Here is a 22,753-nt window from a genome sequence, read left to right as displayed (position 1 = left end):
CACATCCTGTACAATCCACCAGGTCACAAACACACAGACAGAACACACCCATACCCGACGTTTTGTCAACTAACTCCTCGTGTCGCTCATGTTATCAAAAAGTTCCAAACTCCCCTCCATAACTCTCACACCCATCCCAAAATTCAACCCGAGACCCAATGAGAATAGATACCGCCAATATGGTCCTGACTAAAATCCAGGGTACTCGTTAAAGCTAGTCCGCACCATTCTTACACCATGAACACCGGTGCACCCCCTCGAGGAATTTCATGCATTTTCATTTTCCTCCCGGACCGAGAGGAGTTAGAGAGAAAGTAATCAGTCAGCCAACAAACGACCAACGCCAGCTTTCGAGGCAAGGGCAAGTTTTGCAACGCCCGTCCGTGGTGGGACCCGGTTTTTAGGGTTTATCGGTCACGGGTCCAGGAAAATTATGGGATGGTGGGAATTTTGGGGTTGGGGAGACAGGGTGCTGATTCATAGGGACGAATGGGATGAGCGAGAGGGGCTGGATGGATGGATGGATGGATGGATGGTGATATGTAGGTATTAATATGTTGTATGGAGTGTGAAGTGTAAAGTGTAAAGTGTAAAGTGTATTGTTTGATATCAGATACTTTGTCTATTCATATATAAATAACGACTACTATTTATATCCATATACATAGTTCTAACCAGAAAATCCAATAAGAGGAATTACAATTGAAGAAGTTTGAATCGATCAAATGTACATATCAATATATCAATATATTAATAAGAATGATAACAATAAAACACAACTAGCCATAGCTGGTCGACCACCATGGGTTACTCAAAATCAGGAACAGAAATGTCAATTGCGAATCTCGAAGCCATTGTCAGATAGATATTCTATACACATACATATACATATACATTCACATAAGGTTACATATACATCCATATCTATATCTATATCTAATACCACATATACATCCATCCATCCATCTTCTACCAATTCATTCCCCTTTCTCTCATTTCCACATTTTCTCATTTTCTCGTCTCCTTCTTCTTCCTCTTTCGTGAATTTTCTTTCTTTCGTGAATTTTCTTCATTGAATGAATAAATAAATGAATGAATGAATGAGTATTCACAGCCCCTGTTATCCATATCTTATCCATGTCATCTAAATACGGAGTATGTATTAGCTTTTCTAACGTTGTACTCGTGACTTATTCTATTGTCCGAGGTAGGTGGAGTGGATAGGTGAGAGGGGAACCGAGGGGAGGGGGAGAGGGGGAGAGGGGAGGGGAGGGAGGCTTTGTATCGTTGATTGATTGATTGATTGATTGAATAAAAGCGAGCACCTATGTACGGAAAGTAAGTATCATACCAATCCACATTCAAGAGGACCAGACTAGACTCCGTAGACTAGATGACGTGCGAGAAAATCAATTATGGTGAAGATATGTATTGTGGTTATTCGTTTATTTGTTTGTTTGTATTCATATTCATATTTGTATCATTTTCATTTCTGCGGTATAGGTAGGGTAGGTATCGAAAGGGAGATCTAGATCTGAGTTGAGACTTGTTTGGATTTAGATTTAGATTTAGATTTAGATTTAGATTTAGATGGGATTCCAAGTGAATGATTAGACAGACTCTTGTACTTGCTTGCTTATTGATCACGGAACAATTCATCCAGTTGTCTATCTAGGTATCTATACCAAGATCCATACTCGTGATGAATTTCTCCTAGGGAGGTAGATATTTAATTTTCAGATGCTATATTGTGATATAAAGTATACACATACATACATACACACCATCCAGATCTCCCAAAGCAAAACCAACTTACCTCCACCAGGTACCATGAATAACTCCTCTCAAATCTCCACGCTCGGAAAAAGATAGAGGTAGATTACCGTGTCTAACCTTACGTGTGCAGAAATCATATGCAGGTGTCCATCCATGAATTTCGAGCTGACAGGATAGGTCGACTGTAGTGAGACGTTCAGGGGCGAGGAAAATAGGGAAAGAAAAGAAATAGGCGTATCTGAAGTTGGGTGAGAGCTTAGCTTGGGATATTATGGTGAGGGAGGATTGCATGAATACTGGCTGCAGGAATAGATAGATAGATGTATTGCTAAATTACTTACTTGATGGACTGGGATTCTAGACGACGATTTGGGTTTGTGGTGCTGCGACCGCGCTGAGTACAGCAGGTGAGGAAAGGAAGGTGAGGGCATGAATGTGTGTCTTTTGTGTTGGGATACTAGGTACTTATCTGTGGGTATGAGTGATGGATTGGTGTATTTACTACCTATTCAAAATATCATGTTTTAGATGGCTTGTTTAATGGTGTGTAAGATCTTGTTATTCTGCTAGTTATGTATAGCTACAGAAACTCATATAGCCAACAACGAATGGGATATTCTAGCTGAATGATCAGAGATCTATCATTCATTATTCATCATCTCTCAGATCATTTACCGAGTTACTCTACCTAAGATGCATCGTGAGAAACCCCCAGAAAACCATCAACACCAAATGCCAAAATCTTGATAGTAAAAGTTTGTCTGTATGTGTGTGTGTACCTACCTATGTAATGGAACTCTAACCCGCACACCCAACATCTCGACTCGGTAGGTACAGTGACGACATCATACGTTTTCGCTTTGGGTTTCAACGGCGGTGCAGCGTGCACCAACTTTTCACGTTTCGTGAAGGCGGACGGGTTGATGGAAATCGAATGGAGGTATGTGTGTACTAGATATGTATCTCTCTCTGTAGGAGACCGGAAACGGATGGGTGAAGGATTATCATCTTCTCTCTCTTGTTTGGGATGGTTGATTTCGTTTCGTGGTGGTGTGCATTTGCTAATTACCTATCGTAGTAACTATTGATTTTCTTTTCTTTGCATTGCCCCTTGGGAGGAAGCGGGGTAGATGGAAGATGCTATCCTTACTATCCATACCTACTATTCGTAGCTACGAGTAGAGAACAAGAGAGTTCATGGATCTTCTGCTGATCAGTCAATGTCCAAATATCATGGTGACGAGATGGATGGAAATACTACCTCATGTGTATATATGCATCTCGGACTACTTACTTACTTGCCTCCTTGTGGCTGGCTTGAGATGGATGTTGAGATCGAAAGGTCATGATGGTAATGATCTTACTCTCATAGCAAGAAGTATCTAATTGATACGATGTTGGCTGTGTAGAACTTTTCTATCATATATCACAATTGGGATGGGCATTGGTGTACCTAATGATCTTAAGTGCAGGAAATTTATATAATTTCATATAGAATACAGTCTTATCTCCGATTGGATGGGGATTGGAAATCTGGATGAGAAACGTATATATGTATGTATGTATGTATGTATTCATTCATTCATTTATTCATGCATGCATGTATGTATTACCGGTACAAAAATCAAGATCAATGGTTGATGTGATGGAATTGACTTTTTTTTGCGTAGGGGAGGGGAGGTGGGGGATAGATATTGCATGGTATGATGTCGTCGTCGGATCGCCACCACAACCACGGTTACAAAAGGATTGCAACATTGAAGAAAAAGAGGGTATTGTATCAGTAAGTATTGCCACATTCCGATGCTATTCCAATCAGATTTTAGATTTCCGAAACGGAGTCTCATCATTGAGGTCATCTTTGATCATTGATTTGATCATTGATTTGATCATTGATTTGATCACCTCTGTATCCGAGGTCGCCTGTATGTACGAAGTATGTATACGGAGTAGAGCATCCTCAAATAGAGAGAGCTTGCATAGACCACGAGATGATCTATTCGTAGAATGAGGGAATGACCGTGCGTTTGTGATGTATGGAGGGGATGTATGGAGGGGAGGTATGGTATGTACGAAGAAGTATGTAATGTAGGTTATTCACAGGAGAAGAAAGGTCAAAATTCATCATTCCAATAAATTCTATAATAAATCAATCACAAATAATACCAATCGAATCAAGGGTATCAAACAAATCCTTAGATAATCTTTTATCATCATACCGTCTAGGTCTGTTTTTTCCCTGCGGATAGATGGGTATCCATGGATCCCGTACAACCAACCTGTTGAAGCTTCGGGCGAGCGAGAGAGCAAGCATCGCTTTTCTTGGGTGTGTGGGGATGAGAAGGGAATCTTGGATTGGGTGGGTAGAATTCTTCATCCTGATGATTGGTTTGAAGAACACCAGAGAAATCTCGTCGAACGCGTGCTCCCAAATATCTCTCCCGCCTCCTCCCATTACCAAAACCATCGGGCTCACCCCTTCCTCCCGCATACCTTTCCGTGAAGAAATTACCGGGCAGCGTTCCGTCCAAGTCGTCGCACAATTCTGCAATAAGAGACCGGGATTTGTCTTACTGCAGCCTCCACGCATTCATGCCTTTGATGAAATGCCTCTTCACCCATTTTCCCATCGCTTAATGCGCAACTTTCCTGCCCTGGGACCGCCTGAATAACATGTGCAAGAACAACGCAGACGTTCGTCACGTGGATGGCGCTTTTCCAAGACTTTGGGCAGGCGATGAATATGCATCGAAGTATCGATTGCGTCGCTTGTTCTTCACGCACTCTTTCTGCAGAGTGTGCAGGCACCGTGATTAATGTACCAGTTGTGGTGGATCTGATGATCGATTTGTGTATGGCTCTCTGGAGAGAAGCCAAATGCGTCTTTTATGCCGGTATATTGTTATCCGGTGAGCCACGTTGGCTAAGAGGTCACTACGGAGTATTATTTTATTGCTACTGTGTTTCTTTGCACGAGTTCGTGGCTTGGTATTCGCGCGATGCGCTTGTACCTGGTGCCTTTTCTGTAATGAATCTCGGTTCCAAATAAATTCACGTCGAAGAGTTGTGAAATGGCCGGGTCTAGCTAGCCATAGCAATAGCTATAGCGAGATGAAAAGCAGATTCATTTACGCTGTTCGGAAACCCTTGTTTCGAGTTTATCAAGGCGGGCTTGCTAGCTGGCTTAGTTTCTGGTGCTGGTCTATTTGGCTTGCGGGAGCAAGGAAGAGCTCCACTATACATAGGTGATACTCCACCGTTTGTTCACACGCACGACACGCTTATCGTTATCGTGCAACGCTCTTTCTCGTGTCTGAAATCTGGACAGGGTCAAGTCGGGAAGCCATTTCAGCTCCTCGACTCGATCCTCCGTTCCCGAGGTTCCCGTGCAAGGACTCCTGGACAAAAAGCCGTTTACGGCATGTCATATATCATATCTTATCACATGATTAGACAACCATGCGTCTTCGGTACCTTCTTCCCTTTCTTTGCGCAACCAGTCTGCTTTTCTCTCGCGTCTTGCTTCATCTTGCTTGCTTGCTTTATCTGGGATCGGGTTTTCATCGTGGTACGGAATTCGGGATGTGAACTCGCTGCGGTGTTGTGTTCTCTGTTGTTTCTTGGCTTTATTTATATTTACATATATAGAGTGCTGTGTTGCGACTTTTGATCGGTCAAAGATCTTGGCTTCGGGTGTCATTCCCGATTTTTGGTGCGACACATGGGATACTAGAAGCTAGGAATCAGGTACTCGGTACAGTGCGGTGCGGTGGTGGAAACTCGATCGGTATCTGCCATCTGGCATGTGAGCGATGGGTAGGGATGTACGGATGGACAATATGTATGTAGATGAGACTAGATGGGACGGTAATGCAGCACGTATCAAGATGGGATCGTGGTGGGAATGGGGAATGGGATAGGTCGCGTTACACGGCTTTTTGGGAGGGAAATGGTGGGTCGGAGATGGGAGAGGTTTGCGGTGGTGGGATCGGAAGGGAATGTGGGAAAGAGCGGGGATTTCGGGAGAGAATTTGGGTGTTAAGGGGTGGGAATAGGGTATGAAAGCTGTGTGATCGGATAAGGGGGTAGAGCAGGGGATTTGCGTCCCGAGTGGGCTGGGAAGCTGGGAGTTTGGTAGTCACCATGCCATGCCTCAAGTTTTCGTTTAGAAAAGATCGGGGAAGAAATCGGATTTTAATCAAAGAATGCTGAACATACTTCCAAAGTTGGATACACAGATGAACTAGATATATAGTACGCAGGTACAAAGAGAGAAGCAACAAGATGATCCATCAGGATAATCGAGTTGTGGAAACATGGTAAGTTGGGATCTAGAATTAGCTGTAGATGTGATACTTGGGTGATATGTCAAGAATAGAATTCCTCATTCTTCGTTATGGTCTTGGTTTCTTGAATTTTTGAAAATGGGGTACGCTGTATGATGGTTTGGTATGGTATTGTCTCGTGTGGCGGAGTGAGATGGGATAGGATAGTAATGCTCATTGTAAGATTACAGTAACTCTCTTTATTCACACACTCTACATCTTCTTTCCTTCTATCACATAATGTGGTAAACAGAGATCAGAATGAGAATTCATGGTGAGACCTTGAAAGAGTGTTGAATATGTATGTGTGGTTTACTACTGATCAATTCTGTAGAGCTTGAAACTTATCCAGTGTTGTTAGTTGTTACTTCGTTACTTGATTTGTTCTTTTGTTTGAGATAGCTGCGGAGAGAGAAGGTGGAGGAGATGGAGAGGAGATGGAGATGTTAATGTTGATTTTATGTCTAGGTTTGGATTTGAGTCTATATCAAATTAAATTATTCAATAGATTGGTGTGGTTAAGGGGTTGGGTGTTTGATTGATGTGATGTGATGTGTAGGTAGGTAGGAAGCGAATTTGAGATTTTGGAAATGGAGAATAGGGAAATCTTTCTGTGGTGGTAGAGAGTGTGAGGTTCTGGCGCGGCTTTAAAAGTTTTATGAAGGGGGGAGAAAGGGGGGGGGTATCATTTTGGGAAATTTGTGCCGTCTATCTGGTCGATTTGAGGTCATTCATCAGGACGAGAGGATCAAGAAATGGCATTGTAATGGGAGCATATTGATATTTGAAGGGGATATGGATATGTCGTTATTATCGTGTTATTGTGGAAATGGATCTGGATGCTTCTGCTAGCTGGTTTTGTTTGTAGTGATGGATGGTGATCTCGTTGGATATTTGGATGTGAGGGTAACGAATTCGGGGGATAATAAGTGGGATTTCTTCTGCAGTTTGGGGAATACTGATTGGGATTTCTTCTGCAGTTTGAGTCTTGGGATGGGGTTGGTGATGGTTTGTAGGTGTTATAATGAGATCATATATTTATATGATATGATTGTTTTGAGAGAAAATTAGTATAGTACTTTATACGAATTTTTTAATTCAAAATGTTTTTAAATTTGAAATTCACTTTCTGGTTCTTTATTACATATAATCTATTTTTTTTATATCTGATATTTTGATATGATATATTCTTTTTCTTATTTATAATAAAAAAAATCTATATTTTAATATTATTAAAAAAAAGGTAGAATATAAATTTGAAAACTTGAAAGATTTAAAAGATTTAAAAGATTTAAAAGATTTAAAAGATTTAAAAGATTTAAAAGATTTAAAAGATTTAAAAGATTTAAAAGATTTAAAAGATTTAAAAGATTTAAAAGATTTAAAAGATTTAAAAGATTAGATTGTAAATATCAAATTAAAAATTATTTTGAATTGAAAAATCTATATGAAGTATTATAAATTATTTATTATTTATTCTATCAATACTTTATTATTTATATTTATAATATTATTATTCGATAAAAGCTATTTGATATAAATATAAAATTAAATAATACTAAAAATAGACCATACTAAAGAATCAAAAAGTGGATTTCAGATCCAAAAAAATTTCGGGTTGAAAGATCTATATGAAGTGCCATGGAGTAGATTTTACAGTAGTTGGTAATTTTCTTTCTTGCGTTTTTTCTTTTTTCATATACTCATGGGTTTTTACTTCGAATACTTCAGGAGTTTCGGGGCTTGCTATTCTGACTTTTCTCGTGGGGGTATTATTTTCCTACTTTAGGAGTGATATGGTGAGATGGAATGTGGAGTGATTCTTCGAGGTTCACTACAAGTTGATGTGAAATTCAGATGTGAATATTGTTTTAGATTACATCAGAGTCGGCTTGTGGGTTAGATGGACGTTTGATGATTATATCTTCTGGATACCAGAGGTAGAGAGAGTGCAAAATTGGGGAATCTGGGTGTTTGATAATTAGGATGGCGATGGTGAGGATTGTCTTGGATTCAATCTAATGCGTTGCTTGTACGTCTGTGGTTGGCGGAAATGACGGTAGTCTTTGAGAAATTTGAATGTGGAATCTACCTGGGAGGAACGATGGTGGGCATGAAAGTGAAATTTTGTTTCCTGAGATACTGTCTTGAGACGATTGGAAGAGTGAAACGCATAGGTGGCTCGGTACAGCGCATAGAGAATGACTTAAGTATTTGGGGGATTCGACGATAAGTGTAGCAAAGTGGATGTGGGAAGGGACTCGTACTGCGTTAGAAGATGTTGTAGTTTATATAGGCTTATATCTGGTATTGCAGGAGACAGAGGATGACCTGTGCCAAGGGCTTACCCACGAGAAGAGGGATGAATATGTTGAAGATGAAGCATAGTCTATGCTGGCCTGAATTCGGCCTAATAAGGGGTTGAGAGAACGATTTAGGAAGTAAGCGAAGAATCTGCGTCTTAATCGTAGGAACAAATATTTGGAAAATTGATATTAGAACCGAGGAAATTTATGGAACCTGCTCGTTTAAAATCTAAGTGCTCTTTATATTTCTATTGATTATAGAAGTAAAGTTATGTAGAGAGGTCTCTGTTCGATTGGATAGACTTAGAATTCACCACCCCTCGATTAAACGATTGACCAATGGGATTGTCGATTTCAAAATCTATATACGTATCCATCCTCAGGTGTTTTTATATTCTCAGCTTTCGGGAGGTCTAATCCGTAAATTTAATACTGTCATCTCTACGAATGAGATAGTAGAAGCAAATTTGAATTCTTAAATAGAATGCTCGAACGTGATCCGAGATGATGGAGGGGTACCACATGATAATTATGTAAGCTCTCCCACACTCGTCATTACATTATTGATGCCTGAATTTATGCCTTGTAATCATTAGAGCTCTTTCAAGAAAAAGTTCAGTCGCATCAACCTCGAAAGTATTTTTGACCATCAGTTTTGAAGGCTCGCAATCACCCACCACCACTTCCTCTGATCCGGCATTCTTTCATTCGCATATACTGATACTACTTCATCCTCTCAGTGCTATCATATTATAGAAAAAAATGTCGTCTTTTGCGCTGGAGAAGGAATCGCCTTTGGGCTTCCTTTACAATAATGCTGCCGCCGGGGCTTTGTCAAATGCATACAACACTTTCCAGGAGAAGAGGGAAGCGCTGGGTCTCTCAAACCCTGGAACAGTTGAGAACATTGCAAGAGAAGTTCAACGCGATGTATTTCTCAACAACTACACATTCTCTGGTCTGAGAGCAGATCTTACCAAGCCTTTCAGCATGGCACCTTTATTCCAAGTCTCCCACGCATTTTCTATGGGATCCCAAGGCTTACCCCCATATACATTTGGAGCGTTGTTCGGCACAAGCAAGGTCAGTAATGATTTGACGGAGATGTTACCATCAATCTATACGAGGGTCCCACTATAATTCTTGGGAAAGAAGCTGACAATGCGATTAACAGATCTTTATGCAAGGAAACATGGACAATGAAGGGCAGCTTACCACTAGATTCAATTACAGATGGACCCCAGCTTTCGTTACCAAGACACAACTTCAAGTCGCCCCCGGTCAAGCTATGATGCAATTAGACAACGAGTATACCGGACAAGATTTCACAGCTTCAATCAAATCTCTCAACCCTTCGATACTTGACGGAGGATTTACCGGTATTTTCATTGGTCAATATTTACAAGCTGTTACTCCAAACCTTGCTTTGGGTTTGGAGGCTGTCTGGCAACGAGCAGCAATGAACCAAGGACCCGAAACTGCGGTATCGTATTGTGCTAAATACAAGGGTAGCGATTGGATTGCCAGCGCTCAATTACAAGCGCAAGGAGCTGTAAACACATCGTTCTGGAGAAGATTGACAGATAAGGTCGAAGCTGGTGTTGATCTCAACTTGCAATTCGCGGGGTTGTCTGGAGCTGGAATGATGGGAGGACCAATTAGAAAAGAGGGTGTCACAACTGTTGGTGCTAAGTATGACTTCAGAATGTCTACTTTCAGAGCTCAAGTTGATTCAACTGGAAAGTTGAGTTGCTTGTTAGAGAAGAGAGTTGCACCACCCGTGCAGCTTACTTTTGCAGCTGAGATGGACCATTTCAAGGTATTTTGTCCCTCACTTGATACTCATTAGGTTCTTACTAATAAATTTTATAGCAAGCTGCAAAGATTGGAGTAGCAGTTTCCATCGAATCTGGTGATGAAGCTGTCGAAGAACAAGCAATGGCAGTCGGAGGTGCCCCACCTCAAATCCCATTTTAAACACATGGGGTTCGACACAATGCTTCCCAAAGCACATCCTCCACTCCCAAAATTAATCGAATTTTAATGCCATAACATAAAAACCTTTACGAACAAGAAAATGTACACCGACTAACCGCCTACCTTATCCACTCAACGGACTCATTTCTGCTATGCCAGACCTTCATGAAATGCTTCTTCACTTTCTTTCGAGATGTTTTACTACAACCATGAACCTCGTTTTGTTCTACCGCCGGAAGAAGAGGTACATTTCTGCATGCGTGTCCGAACCAAAAGATGATGATCCAACCTTTTCCTTTTCTTCTATCATATCATAGACTTTCTTTATACCTCATGTTTTCGGGACCCTGCGTTGTTGGAGCCGCATATCTGGAATTTGGTTTGGAATGGAAAGCATTGCGAGTGCTTTTGTTTAAGATAGCGGATAGGTTGATGCAAAACTTGGGCATGGATGATGCATGAGATATCATGAGGGAGATGTTATATGAGGATGAGTACTTCTGTATTATAGTGATTCGGTTTTGCAGCGACGACGATGGGAGGGAGGCATGATAGTATTTGTCACTGTAGATACCTAGCTGTGTATAAAAGACAGGATATGATTGAATATCCATGAAAACGAAGTTCTTACAATATAATCAACACAATTGAAGTGAATTGAGCTGAAATATGAATGGGTTGTTGTTGATGAGGCATCAATTTTAAATTCAGGCATGAATAAATTCAACCCGCTTCAACCCGTGCACCCGAAGTGAATTTTCTCGCAAACCTTTCTTTATGATTGGTCAAATGAATGCATCGATTGACTAATCTTTGATCTACTTATCTTGATAATCTTAGCTGAAGCTAAAGCAAGGACAATCACGAACCGCGTTTTCGTCCTCCAACCTTTGAAAACTCATACAACCACAGACATTTGGTATTGATAGATTTCGTGCTTCCCATCAAAGCATACGGCGGGCGGTTGAAAAGAGTTCATTGCACAAGATTACCGACCGATATCTGAAACTACCAAGCGCCGAGAAGTTTTGAAAGGAAGTCCGGGTATATCCACGAGAGCAACTGGTGGAGTAACTAGAGGCTGCGTGAGACAAATTTTGAACAAAGCTTTGCCTCAATACTTCAACCAGGGCGAATCCACTAACGCGTGTACGGCTCATTGCACTTGCTCGTCTCTATTCTTAAAAGGTGCTTTGTACAAGGAAAGGTAATCTCGATATTACCCAATATAAGGGATTTGATATTGGAGTCACGGGATCACCAAAGGAAAGAAAAGACTAGCCAGGAGCAAAGGAAGCAAGACTTAGAAGTTACTGTGAAGCTACAGTGCATTCACTTCATCGGTCCAATTCCAGGATATTTGAGGTTTTTGGCTCAAGACCAATCATTACAGATTTAAATTGAAGAGTTGCTTTTCCAAGAACTACCTTGTTGGGAAATCTAGAAAGATGGATACTTTATTGTGAGTGGTTATAATTTTTCTGGTTATTCACTTTTACCCCCTCGTTTAAGATTTAGGTAGCCTTGAGATGATTTTGGTGCACCATTCCTCTTTCCTAATTCACTCCTTCAACCCTGGACTTTCCTTCGACAGCAATTGAAAGCTACAATGGCCTCCTCTTCTCACTCACAGTTACCACCACTATTTTCTCCAAACGCTCTATTAGCACTATCATGGCGAGACTGGAGCTCGCCGATACCTTGTCTACTGAGACTGACCATGAGCTTAGAACTGCGGAAATTGCGGCCAATTCTCCTCGTTTTCGTCGAAGATCTTCGACTTTCATCGATGGAGTCCATGATTTGCCAGATGAGAAGGCCACTATGGCACCGGCTCAATTGTATTCAACTGAGTCAGGTAGACTTTTCCATTCTGGAAGAATCGCTATCGTACTAGTTGGTCTTCCTGCCCGTGGAAAAACGTGAGTCATTCCTTCATATGAGGTTTTAGATGCAGTTTCACTGATTGATTACTCTTACGTAGACATATCTCTGTCTCTCTATCGCGTTATTTACAATGGTAAGATTTTATCTAATGCTGAATATCGCTTCTCTGCTAATTCTTTCCAGGTTGGGTGTTAAGACAAGAATCTTCCATCTAGGAGACTATCGTCGTGCTACAATGGGTCCAGGTCAAGATGTCCCTGATGACTATTTTTTTATCAATGCATCTGCTGCTTCAGTTATGCTTAGACAAAAGATTCTCAAGAAGTGCCGTGAAGATATTTATGCCTGGCTCAATCATGAAAATGGTCAAGTTGCTATCTATGATGCTGTCAACCCACTTTCTGGTGGTCGCAGATCTCTAGCAAAAGAATTTGCTAAGCATGATGTTCAGGTATGGCTTAAAACAACAATTTCATTCTCAATTACAGTGGCTAATTCTCATTTCAGACGTTGTTCCTTGAATCATATGTTACGGATGAAAAGATACTTCAGGAGAATGCTCGAAGTGTCAAAATATCATCTCCAGATGTAAACCTCCCTTCAGAGTGTTGGAAGTACCAGGATGATGCTAAGATACCACAATCGCAGTTTGTTGGCATGGATCCTGAGGATGCTGCCAAACTTTATCTCAAGAGGATTGACATGAAAATTCCCCATTTCGAAACTATGACTGAACCTGACCTTAACTATGTTAAAATGATCAACGCTGGCGAGCGCATTGATTATAATAATGTCAGTTTTGGCTACCTTTCCCATCGGATCGTCTTCTACCTCATGAATCTCCATATTAAGTCGCGTCAAACATTTTTCGCTCGTGCAGGCACATCTAGTCTTGATGATTCCTACAAAGCCGATGCATCACTCTCTGATGAAGGCCGAGAATACGCGAAGAAAATGTCCGATGCGTTACTCAAACATCGTGAAGAGGAAAGAGCGGCTTCTATCGCAGCAGGTGGTTCTGATGCACCTCTTAAACCACTGACAGTTTGGTCTTCGACTAGAAAGAGAACAGTAGAGACCGCAGAGTATCTCAAAGGAAAGGGATTTAGAGTTAGACAGAGAAGTCAAATGAGTCAGCTGAATCCGGGAATTTGTGAGAAGTTGAGTGAGAAGGCGATGAAGAGACTGTATCCCGACGAGGTCAGGATGCATGAGTTGGATCCTTATCATCATAGATACCCGCGTGCTGAGGTATGGATTTTCTCCCCTTACCATATGCTCCTTGCCCTATGACTTGGAAATTCCACCTTCAAACATTTTTGGTCCTCTGCACCCTTTGATAAGCAAAGAAGCTAACCAGAGCGATAGTCATACCATGATCTCGCAGTCCGTATGGAACCAATCATTCTCGAGCTCGAAAGAGAACAGAATGATCTGCTGATTATTGCTCATGAGTCTGTTTTGAGGGTTCTTTATGGTTATCTTATGGCTTGTGATGCTATGAATATTCCTACGCTCAAGTTCCCTAGAAATGAAATTATTGAGGTATGTATTCGTCAATCTTCTCATATTCCTCCTCTCCCCACCATTTCCTTGCTCTCTTTTGCCCCATCCCCTCTGCTCCCTTCTCATCGTTTTGCAACAATACCTATGTCAATTCCACAGACATACTAATCTTTGCATATAGATCATTCCCGCCTCCTACCAAAACGAAGCAAAACGCATCCACATCGATGGACTCGCACCCGAAATTATTCCGGGCTCCCCAGAAGATATTAGAATTCCCGTTCCACCATCTACTGCTCCTTCGGGCGTTCAAAGTCCCTTTTCGGGGATCGGAACGCCAGCTTTGGGAGGCAGTGGGGTGGCTACACCTGCCGGGGAGAAGATTGGAGGAGAGAAAGGGGAGGTGAAAGGAATCAATCCTCTGTCGCAAGATTAGGGCGAGAGACTTTTTGGGAGATATTGGAAGGGGGAGATGACAAGGGGGAAAATTGGAAACGGAGGAGATTGATCGTTCGAGATAGGATGAGATGAAAATGATACGCCAGGAACGCAGATAGTCATGGGAATGTCGGAAATGGACATGAATATAAATATAAGAACTTTTTTTTCACCTCATCTATCGTTACGTCGTGTTATACTGCAATATGCTTGAGTGTATATTCTATGCCGTGACAGCTAGAATCTATGAGTCCAAGATAGATTCTGTGTTATAGATTCCAGCTTAGGATCTGCAATTGGGGGCTAGCTTACATGGTGAGTTAGATACTATATTATAGATTCCGACTATCATGGGTCAGGATCTACACAGCATGAGAATAAGGTCGGCCAAACGTTTAAGGTAATGAGAGTAATTTACTGCCAAGAAATGATGATTTTTGAGATGAATATTGAAGTATCGTTTGCTAACATCTTATATCCTAATGTTTTGAAGTTTCTTAATCAAAGTGTGATGGATGAAGAGTGCTGATGATCCCACTTTACATGAGTTGAAAATGACTCCAAGTTCCCTAGTCTTTTAGGAACCATCTCGCATCATTGAAGTCTCTGACTTTTTTGCAGTATTCATTTAAATCCATTTGGGGTTTCATTCTTTCATATTCAGATGTATATTCAGCCTATCGTTATTCATTCATGGGCTTGTTAAGGAGAGTTGTGTATGATTAGATCACCTGTTGAAGACTCTCTGGCTTTGTATATGCACGTTCAACAAGCCCAAAATACTAGAGACATAATTTGCAACCTTGAGTGGTATGACTGACCCGATCAGTATAGCAATTTCAAGTTGCTGCAAGCTCGATCAAAACCAAAAATGCCAGGCTTCTGGGAGGACAGCAACAATGAGAAATGCTTGGACGATGATGTCATCTGATATATCTTGAGATTACAGCGTGTGATACACAGAGACACGGTTGATCTCCATAACTTGAGACGCGCGTAAAACCTTGATATTCTGATTACGAGGTCAAAATTGCCGAATTTTAGTTCCAGATCATTTATAATTGGTTCTTTGATAGGAGAAAAACAATATTTTGACCATGTAAGATCTATACGACGTCGAAAATTGACTTTTGATTGTCCCTCGGGCAATAAATATCTACAGAACCCTAAGTTCGGCAGTCATAACACTGAGACCAGTAAGTTGGACCTGTGCTCGTGCTTTGATGGAAATGGATGTGGATGGAAGGACGAGGATACAAGTGATGACGGGAACGAGCTTGAAAATGAGGCCCAGAGCATAGATAACAGTGACGAGGATGAGAAAGATCAAGAAGAGAAAGCTACTTCCGAGGATTAATGCGAGTACAGGAGTGGAACTGAGTGCCTATGCAAAAACTGCGGTAGAAGTTCGTCGGGTTTAACGACGGCGGATTCACGAAAACTTTATAGTCTTTGAATAATAGGGCTTCAATACGTCCTATACTGTTGGCTATATAGATCAATTATCTCATTTTTATTTTCGACTTTTCGACTTTTCGATTTTTTCTTTAAATATTAATATTTCTTTAATTTAATTTATAATATTAATATTATTAAATATTATTAAATATTATTAAATATTATTAAATATTATTAAATATTATTAAATATTATTAAATAAAAAAAGATTTATTTAATATACTAAATTTATTTTTGAAAAAAATTAAGAAAATAAATATATATAAATTATTTATTTTATTTAATTTTTTTATTTTTCATTTTTATTTGTTTTTTTTAATAATATTTTAATATTTTAATATTTTAATATTTTAATATTTTAATATTTTAAATTTTTAAAATCTTTTGAATCTTTTAAATCTTTTAAATCTTTTAAATCTTTATTATAAAAATAATAATTAAATTTAATAATTATTTTAATTAAAAAATAAATATATAATATAATAATAAACTAAATTAATTTAAGATATAATTATAATAATTATACCTACTTTATATACTCTGATTAGGCGAGGTACTCGCCTAATTAGGTATATAGAGTATATAAATGAAATAAATAAAATAGTATTAGTAATTATAAGAGTGAGTACTCCGAAGGAGTACTGGGATTAGTACCTGTAAGGTTATACTATACGGTGATTTCCGTAACAATCTTTTAAATCTTTTAAATCTTTTAAATCTTTTAAATCTTTTAAATCTTTTAAATCTTTTAAATCTTTTAAATCTTTTAAATCTTTTAAATCTTTTAAATCTTTTAAATCTTTTAAATCTTTTAAATCTTTTAAATCTTTTAAATCTTTTAAATCCTTTTCTTTTTTATTATTATAATAAATATAATCTTTTTCTAATTGATTTTATAAATCTTAATAATATTTATATTATATAATAAATCAAATAAATATTAATAATTAAAATTTTCAAAAAAAATAAAAAAAATAAAAAATGAAAAATTGAAAAAATGAAAAAGTCTGAAAAATCGAAAAATCGAAAAATGAAAAATGAAAAACGAAAAACGAAACTCTAGGGGATATAGCCGACGGTATCCATAACATCTAACAACGAAATATGATGTACCAGATGTCTCATTGAATAGCGAGCACTGAGTTCTTGAAGATTCATCGGATAATTTCCATCTATGTTTCGTATTCTACGAGCCATAGGAGTAGGAGCAGGTGCTCGGGGCGAGCTTACGCAGCCAGTGTTCGCGTCTTTAATTCCCGTTCATGCAATCGATTTTGGTGCTGTTGGGCAACGAAGAAAATACTGCTAGAATTCTGAAATACGATACACAAGCATGAATATTCTCTACACTGTAGCGAAGCTATAAAATTTTTGACATAAAAGAAGTGAGATTCACACGTTTAATGTCCGAGAAATGGATGCGCTAAGAAGACAATTATTTGAATATTAATTGATTCGCATCTCCAGAATGAGATTTATCTATCAGTGTGAATATAAAGCTCTCAAGCATCATGTCCATCGTGGAAAGCCAGATCGGCATGCACAGAATTTCAAACAAAACAGCTGGGACTCGAAGAAAATCTGCTTTCTCCGGGTTTGTTGACCCTTCGTCAAAGTTTTGATGAGTAGCCAGTCTTCGAATTGCAATAGTCGCAAGAAAGGCAACGAGCTGAATGATGTAGAGATTGATATACACCTTCAACTGAGAATGCGATCTAAAGCAAAGACTCTCATGTGGTTTCCCGACACCACCCAAAGTTCAAAAATGACAATCGACGTTCCACTATCATCGAATGGCATTACCCCCCTTGTTTTCTCATTGAACTGAAAATCTTTCGTTTCCTGCCTCAATTTCGTGCCTTCATCAGACGGGGACTAATTCCTTTCGTATCTCGAACGTGTCTAATCAATTCGAATGTCTCGAATGAGCGGAGCCTAATAACCCATCCCACACTGTTTTTAATTCAGTTCTCATGAGATACAACGTCAGAGCGATAAAACCCCAGCAGAATCTCACTATTCTCACTGGTCTCGCGGGTGTCAAAGGGCCTGCACCTGGACCCAGAATGCGTTTTCTTTCACTTCGACGTCCCGCATCGTAAAATCTAAATCCCACCCAGAGCAGTTCCCAAGCGGTTGCAGACACCAGCAATATCCCAACAACTGGATATATAAGTAGTTCGAGGACTCCATTACATTCTTCAGGGTTCGCGTCTTTGCATGTCCATCGGTGTACAAATCGCATACATTTCATGATAAAATCGGGTTGATATCTCGCGGTTGCAAGGAACATCCAGGCTAGCATTCCTGAAAATGGCATGTTGAATTCTTGGGTTTCTTGAATGGAGCTCTGTCTTTCGTCGTATGTGGAGGTTTTTTTTTTTGAATAGAACAGCGAGGGAGGAATAATTCAAGTTTGATGGATTTTCTAACAAGTATTGTATTGTACTTTGTCTTGTGATGGTGAAGGATGAAAGTCAAGAGTGACAGGTATATGACAGATGTTATCTTTCCTTATAAAGACTAAACGCACCGAGACTAGGTCTAGTGCTAGGCTAGCACGGATTTCCAACTTCTTGGAGGCCAAGCTTCGATGGACAAGTTTAGTTCTATGGAGCATCTCTTTGGTTTTATTGTCTGGAAGAATTTGGTGTTTGGTGCTCATCCAATAACCATAAGTTCGAGAAGTCAAATTGGCGTACATAGTCGTAACGTACTCTCGTGATTCGTCAAAATGATTGAGTCAGGTAAAGAAGTGGATACCTTACCAGAACTTTCTCCTCTAGTCTTCGAATATACAAGAGAAGTATTAGAGTTGGATGGTGGATGCAGTCATTCAGAAAACGAATGTAGCTAAAGTAAAGAGTATGTTCAGGAAAAAATGCTCATCTCATGATTGACAAGTCAAGTAACTATTACTATGTGACATTAACTTTGTTGATTTCGGGTGGATGTCACGAGATCATCTGAATAAGACCGATGACGGTCTTCCACTTCATTTGGTCTTGAGGACATAATGAATACTATTACTGAGAAGATACTATTTTGTTAAGACTGTTTCCGTCTGAAGCTGTCCCTCACATCTTCATTGCCTCACAAATCAGAAGTAGAAATATAACAAAACACATTTCTTGCACCTCAGTAGAATTATTAGGACCTGATATTTCATATCAAATTAGACAATTATGTTCGACTTGGTGTTCATCAACAACCCGGCCTGTAGAACAGAATCACTATAACACGGATATATCATCTAATAATTCACCCCCCAAATGGACATGAAATAACCAGAAGTGGAGAATTCCTACTGATCGAACTATTTCATCTACACTATCTACCACTGCATAATTGGTGTTTCCCAAGAATCTTAATAACTAGTGTAAGCCACAAAAATACAGACGTGCAACAAATACATGGAATTACATACCTGGAAGCGGGTACAGATATAGTGTTTCTTGGGTGTTCTCTTGTGATAGGTCAGCCCTCGTTCTCTTGGTTCGTTTCTTTTACCTCACACCAAGTGAACTAAATCCAAACCCGGGATATTCTTACCATGCTCTGATGTTGGCTAAAAAACTTAGTTCTCACAGCCTATCTCACTACAATTAGATTCCCAAATATTAATTTCTTACTTACAGATGAATATATCATCAAATTGAGTTATATCCTATCATTATTCACCATGCCGTAGAAAATCTTTGAGACAAGTAAGAGATGTTTGAATAGATAGCTTAACAAATCGTAGATGAAAATTAGATGAGCTCCAAATATTCTCATTCCTACATGAGCTTTTACTAGATAAATGTCATAAGTGAACAGAATACACAAGTGTCTTCGAACTGCACCAATCACTACAACTAACTCACACTTTACCAACCAGTTTTCTCCTTCCAAGCAGATCCGTGAACGCGGGAAGTTCAGATATGCAACAGAACAGACTTCGTGCTTCTCTGGCATATCATTGGGGGAATGTTATACACCGTTCATATACTAAAGGTTGCGAGTACGTCTTAAATGAAAGTTATGTCATTGTGCATGAAGCTTAGATTTGCAACAAAAGGATCTCTATGTTTCTATGTAATATTACTGGAGGAATTGTATAGACTACTTAATTACCAAAGCTAAAAGTACATCTTAAATGATAAGTTATGTCATTATGCATGATGTTTAGATCTGCAACAAAGGGATTTCTATGTTTCTATGGGATGTTATTGGAGAAGTACAATGAATTAGCCTGATTGCTGCTCATCTTCTAACTCCTTAGAGATAGTCCTTAATCATACCAAGAGTGTCTAGGAGAGATCTCCCACTTGAGCCAATTTTGTGTCATGTTAAAGTTTCTTTCTTTCGTCATATCCCCATGCTTGAACTACTTACCACTGTTTAAAGCAGCAATACCCTCCTTGCAATACGATGAGTCTCGAAACACTTCAAAAGTAGATGTTCGTTTCGTCGCGCATCTCAAAAACTACATAGACGGATGACATGATTGATGAAAGTGTTATTTCTTAATTCCTGATTTTTGCACATCTTCAATTATCTAAATCTTGAAATTCAAGACGCAGAGTACAAATATGATTTCAAAATATCTCGTGATTTAGTATCAGGATAAAAGGAGATTATCGAAGGTTGTAGAAGCGGCCATAGTCCTTCCAACCAAGTATAGATAGGGTGGTCCATCATGAAGATTGATCATATGAATGAATCTTATGATATACTCACCCGAACCTTATTTCATCATGCTCATTTTCTTTTTTAATTTGGAGGTGATTACTCGAAATAAGTATTTTAGACAATACATTGAGAAAAAAGAAATGATACATTAGGAATGTAGGTGCAACTCAATCTCCCATTAGTTTAAATTCACCAACATTTCCTTAAATAACCCTTCTGTTTCGCTGGCTATCATAACCATTGAAACCCCCTACCCCAAAGAGCAATACCTACAATTTGCGAACTATAGAGCATTTGAGGAGCCCCAACCCTTGATAACTTGACCTCCAAGTGATACAGTAAAGAGTTAGACAAGAACGAAAGATTTCGAACAGCCAATAACAAACAAACTGACCTCCAAACCATCTTTATGTTGCATATCGGCGGAGAATTCTCGCCGGCCAAGAAGTATACAAAAGCCAAATTTTCAACCATTATAAGTATGAACATGATATCAAGAAACTATCTCGTAAGAGAGAGGCTTGCATAACCAATAACAAACCCCCAACCCTCCAAACCTGTCCATTTGTTGCATATCGTCGGAGGATTCTCGCCGGCCAAGAAGTATACAAGAAAGCCAAATTTTCACTCGCCCAAACTCAAAGCATAAAAACAAGATCAGAACACTAAATCAAAGTCACAGAAATATATCCAACCAACCCCAATCCGCGAATCTCAAATCCATCCAATTGTTGCACATCTCCGGAGAAATCTCCGGGAGCGGTCCCTTTGGTCAAGAATCAAGCACAGTGTAGGCAATAGTATTTCCTGTAATCCGTATACGGATTAGATAGTGGTGCGTATCGATTTTTCTTCGAAATATGTATGTATGTGGTATGGAATTCGATATCATTGAAAATATTCAATATTAGAATAATATTGAATATCACTGATAAGATACGGAAATACGGATTTTGATTGGTATAGAATAAGCCGAAATATGCGAATTTGAGGTTATCCCTAGATTTTATTAATATTATCGAATATTTTGATCTTTTTGATATTATATAGAATTATTGAATTATTAAAGAAAAGGGTTTATTGAATTAATTGATTGATTAAGATAAAGAGAAAAGCTTTAATAAACTATACTTAATCAGCTATTATACTATATCCATCTAATAATCTTTTGATTATCTAGACTTTATTAGAATTAGATCTTTATATTTCAGTTTTCCTATATATCTTTATAGGTATCCGTTTTAAGTGATATCTACAACAATGAGTATTCAAATATCCAATATGTACTATTTACCGTATCAAAAGCTTCATACACGCCACCGTTTTACTATAGTATACTATTGCCTACACTGATCAAGCATCCACCATCAACCACCATCACCCAACCAACCCCTCCCCCCAACCCCCAAAATCCTCACTCCAATTAAATGAAACCACGAAATTTTCCCCGATCATAACAAATCCCAAACCCCCCACATCACATACCCAATAATCATCATAAATCCCACTATCACCTTGCACTAAACAAAGAACCTCGCTAGTTCTCGTTAGTCCCTTCTCGCGAAAACTAGCGAGAACTCAAAAAATCGATCTACAGAAACCCGTTAAACGTCACTTTGCCCACTTTATAATTCTCGGAAATAAATACACTGTCTGATGAAATATTATTACCGATGATCTAACCACTTTACCTTGATGTCTTGGCTTTCGTTCACGATGAAGAAATCAGTTTTATAGATGTGGAAGGGGTTAGAATTATTAATATCATGGATCTAAGTTTATATATCCATTCACTAAAGTCGCACCGTTCATATCTACCCCTAATAAGGAAACTCAATTGAGCAAATGCTCACCATAGTAATTCCAATCTCGATAATAAATTCCCTACTTATTGATTCCTCCTTATTGATTCACTCGCTCATCACTACCACCTCCATGATTATTTCCAAACCAGAAAACTGTCCTAAACCAAGATCACTTTAAGTTTTTGAAATACCAAGACCGTGAAAAAACATACCATCAATAGCAGACACTGAAAAAACACGATATGCAACAAGACTCTCCATATACAATTCCCCTCCAATAGCAAAAACGAAATCGAAAAGAGAGTTCAACTTACAGTACTGCCAAGGCCTATGAACTACTATCAATAGAAACCACGAGAATAATACGACATGCAACAAAACTCTCCACATACAATTCTCGTCCAGTTAAATAACAGACAATAGAAAAGTAGAAGGGGATAGAAGACACGGGAAGAATGCGATATGCAACAAAACTCTCCAGATACAATTCTCATCTAGTAGAATGAGAGGAATTGAAAAAACGAAGAGTAGATGATCCATTGTGTAAGATCTTAATAGACTTATAATTACATCCTGTAAGATCTTCGTATTCCTATAAAAG

The 22,753-nt window shown here is 39.0% G+C and overlaps 2 protein-coding genes across 2 annotated transcripts; both read left to right on the top strand.

Annotated features, from left to right (window-relative positions):
* Positions 1 to 9,169: 9,169 nt before the first annotated feature.
* On the top strand, positions 9,170 to 10,384 carry EAE98_006611 (uncharacterized protein; the record flags this gene model as incomplete). The annotated part of the gene is made up of 3 exons (XM_038954234.1): positions 9,170 to 9,490; positions 9,582 to 10,226; positions 10,280 to 10,384. 3 exons carry the CDS (start codon positions 9,170 to 9,172, stop codon positions 10,382 to 10,384), a joined length of 1,071 nt encoding a protein of 356 aa, XP_038809479.1.
* Positions 10,385 to 12,058: 1,674 nt separating this feature from the next.
* On the top strand, positions 12,059 to 14,358 carry EAE98_006610 (uncharacterized protein; the record flags this gene model as incomplete). Its single annotated transcript, XM_038954233.1, has 6 exons — positions 12,059 to 12,306; positions 12,369 to 12,404; positions 12,455 to 12,722; positions 12,779 to 13,522; positions 13,640 to 13,816; positions 13,959 to 14,358. The coding sequence occupies 6 exons, from the start codon at positions 12,059 to 12,061 to the stop codon at positions 14,211 to 14,213; spliced, it is 1,728 nt and encodes a 575-aa protein (XP_038809478.1). The 3' UTR covers positions 14,214 to 14,358.
* Between the last annotated feature and the right edge of the window lie 8,395 nt (positions 14,359 to 22,753).

This window comes from Botrytis deweyae (genome assembly GCF_014898535.1).
Source record: "Botrytis deweyae strain B1 chromosome Unknown BDEW_014, whole genome shotgun sequence".
In the NCBI taxonomy this organism is placed as follows: domain Eukaryota; kingdom Fungi; phylum Ascomycota; class Leotiomycetes; order Helotiales; family Sclerotiniaceae; genus Botrytis; species Botrytis deweyae.
The sequence above is the reverse complement of the archived record's forward strand: the minus strand, read 5'-3'. Positions and strand labels throughout refer to the sequence as shown.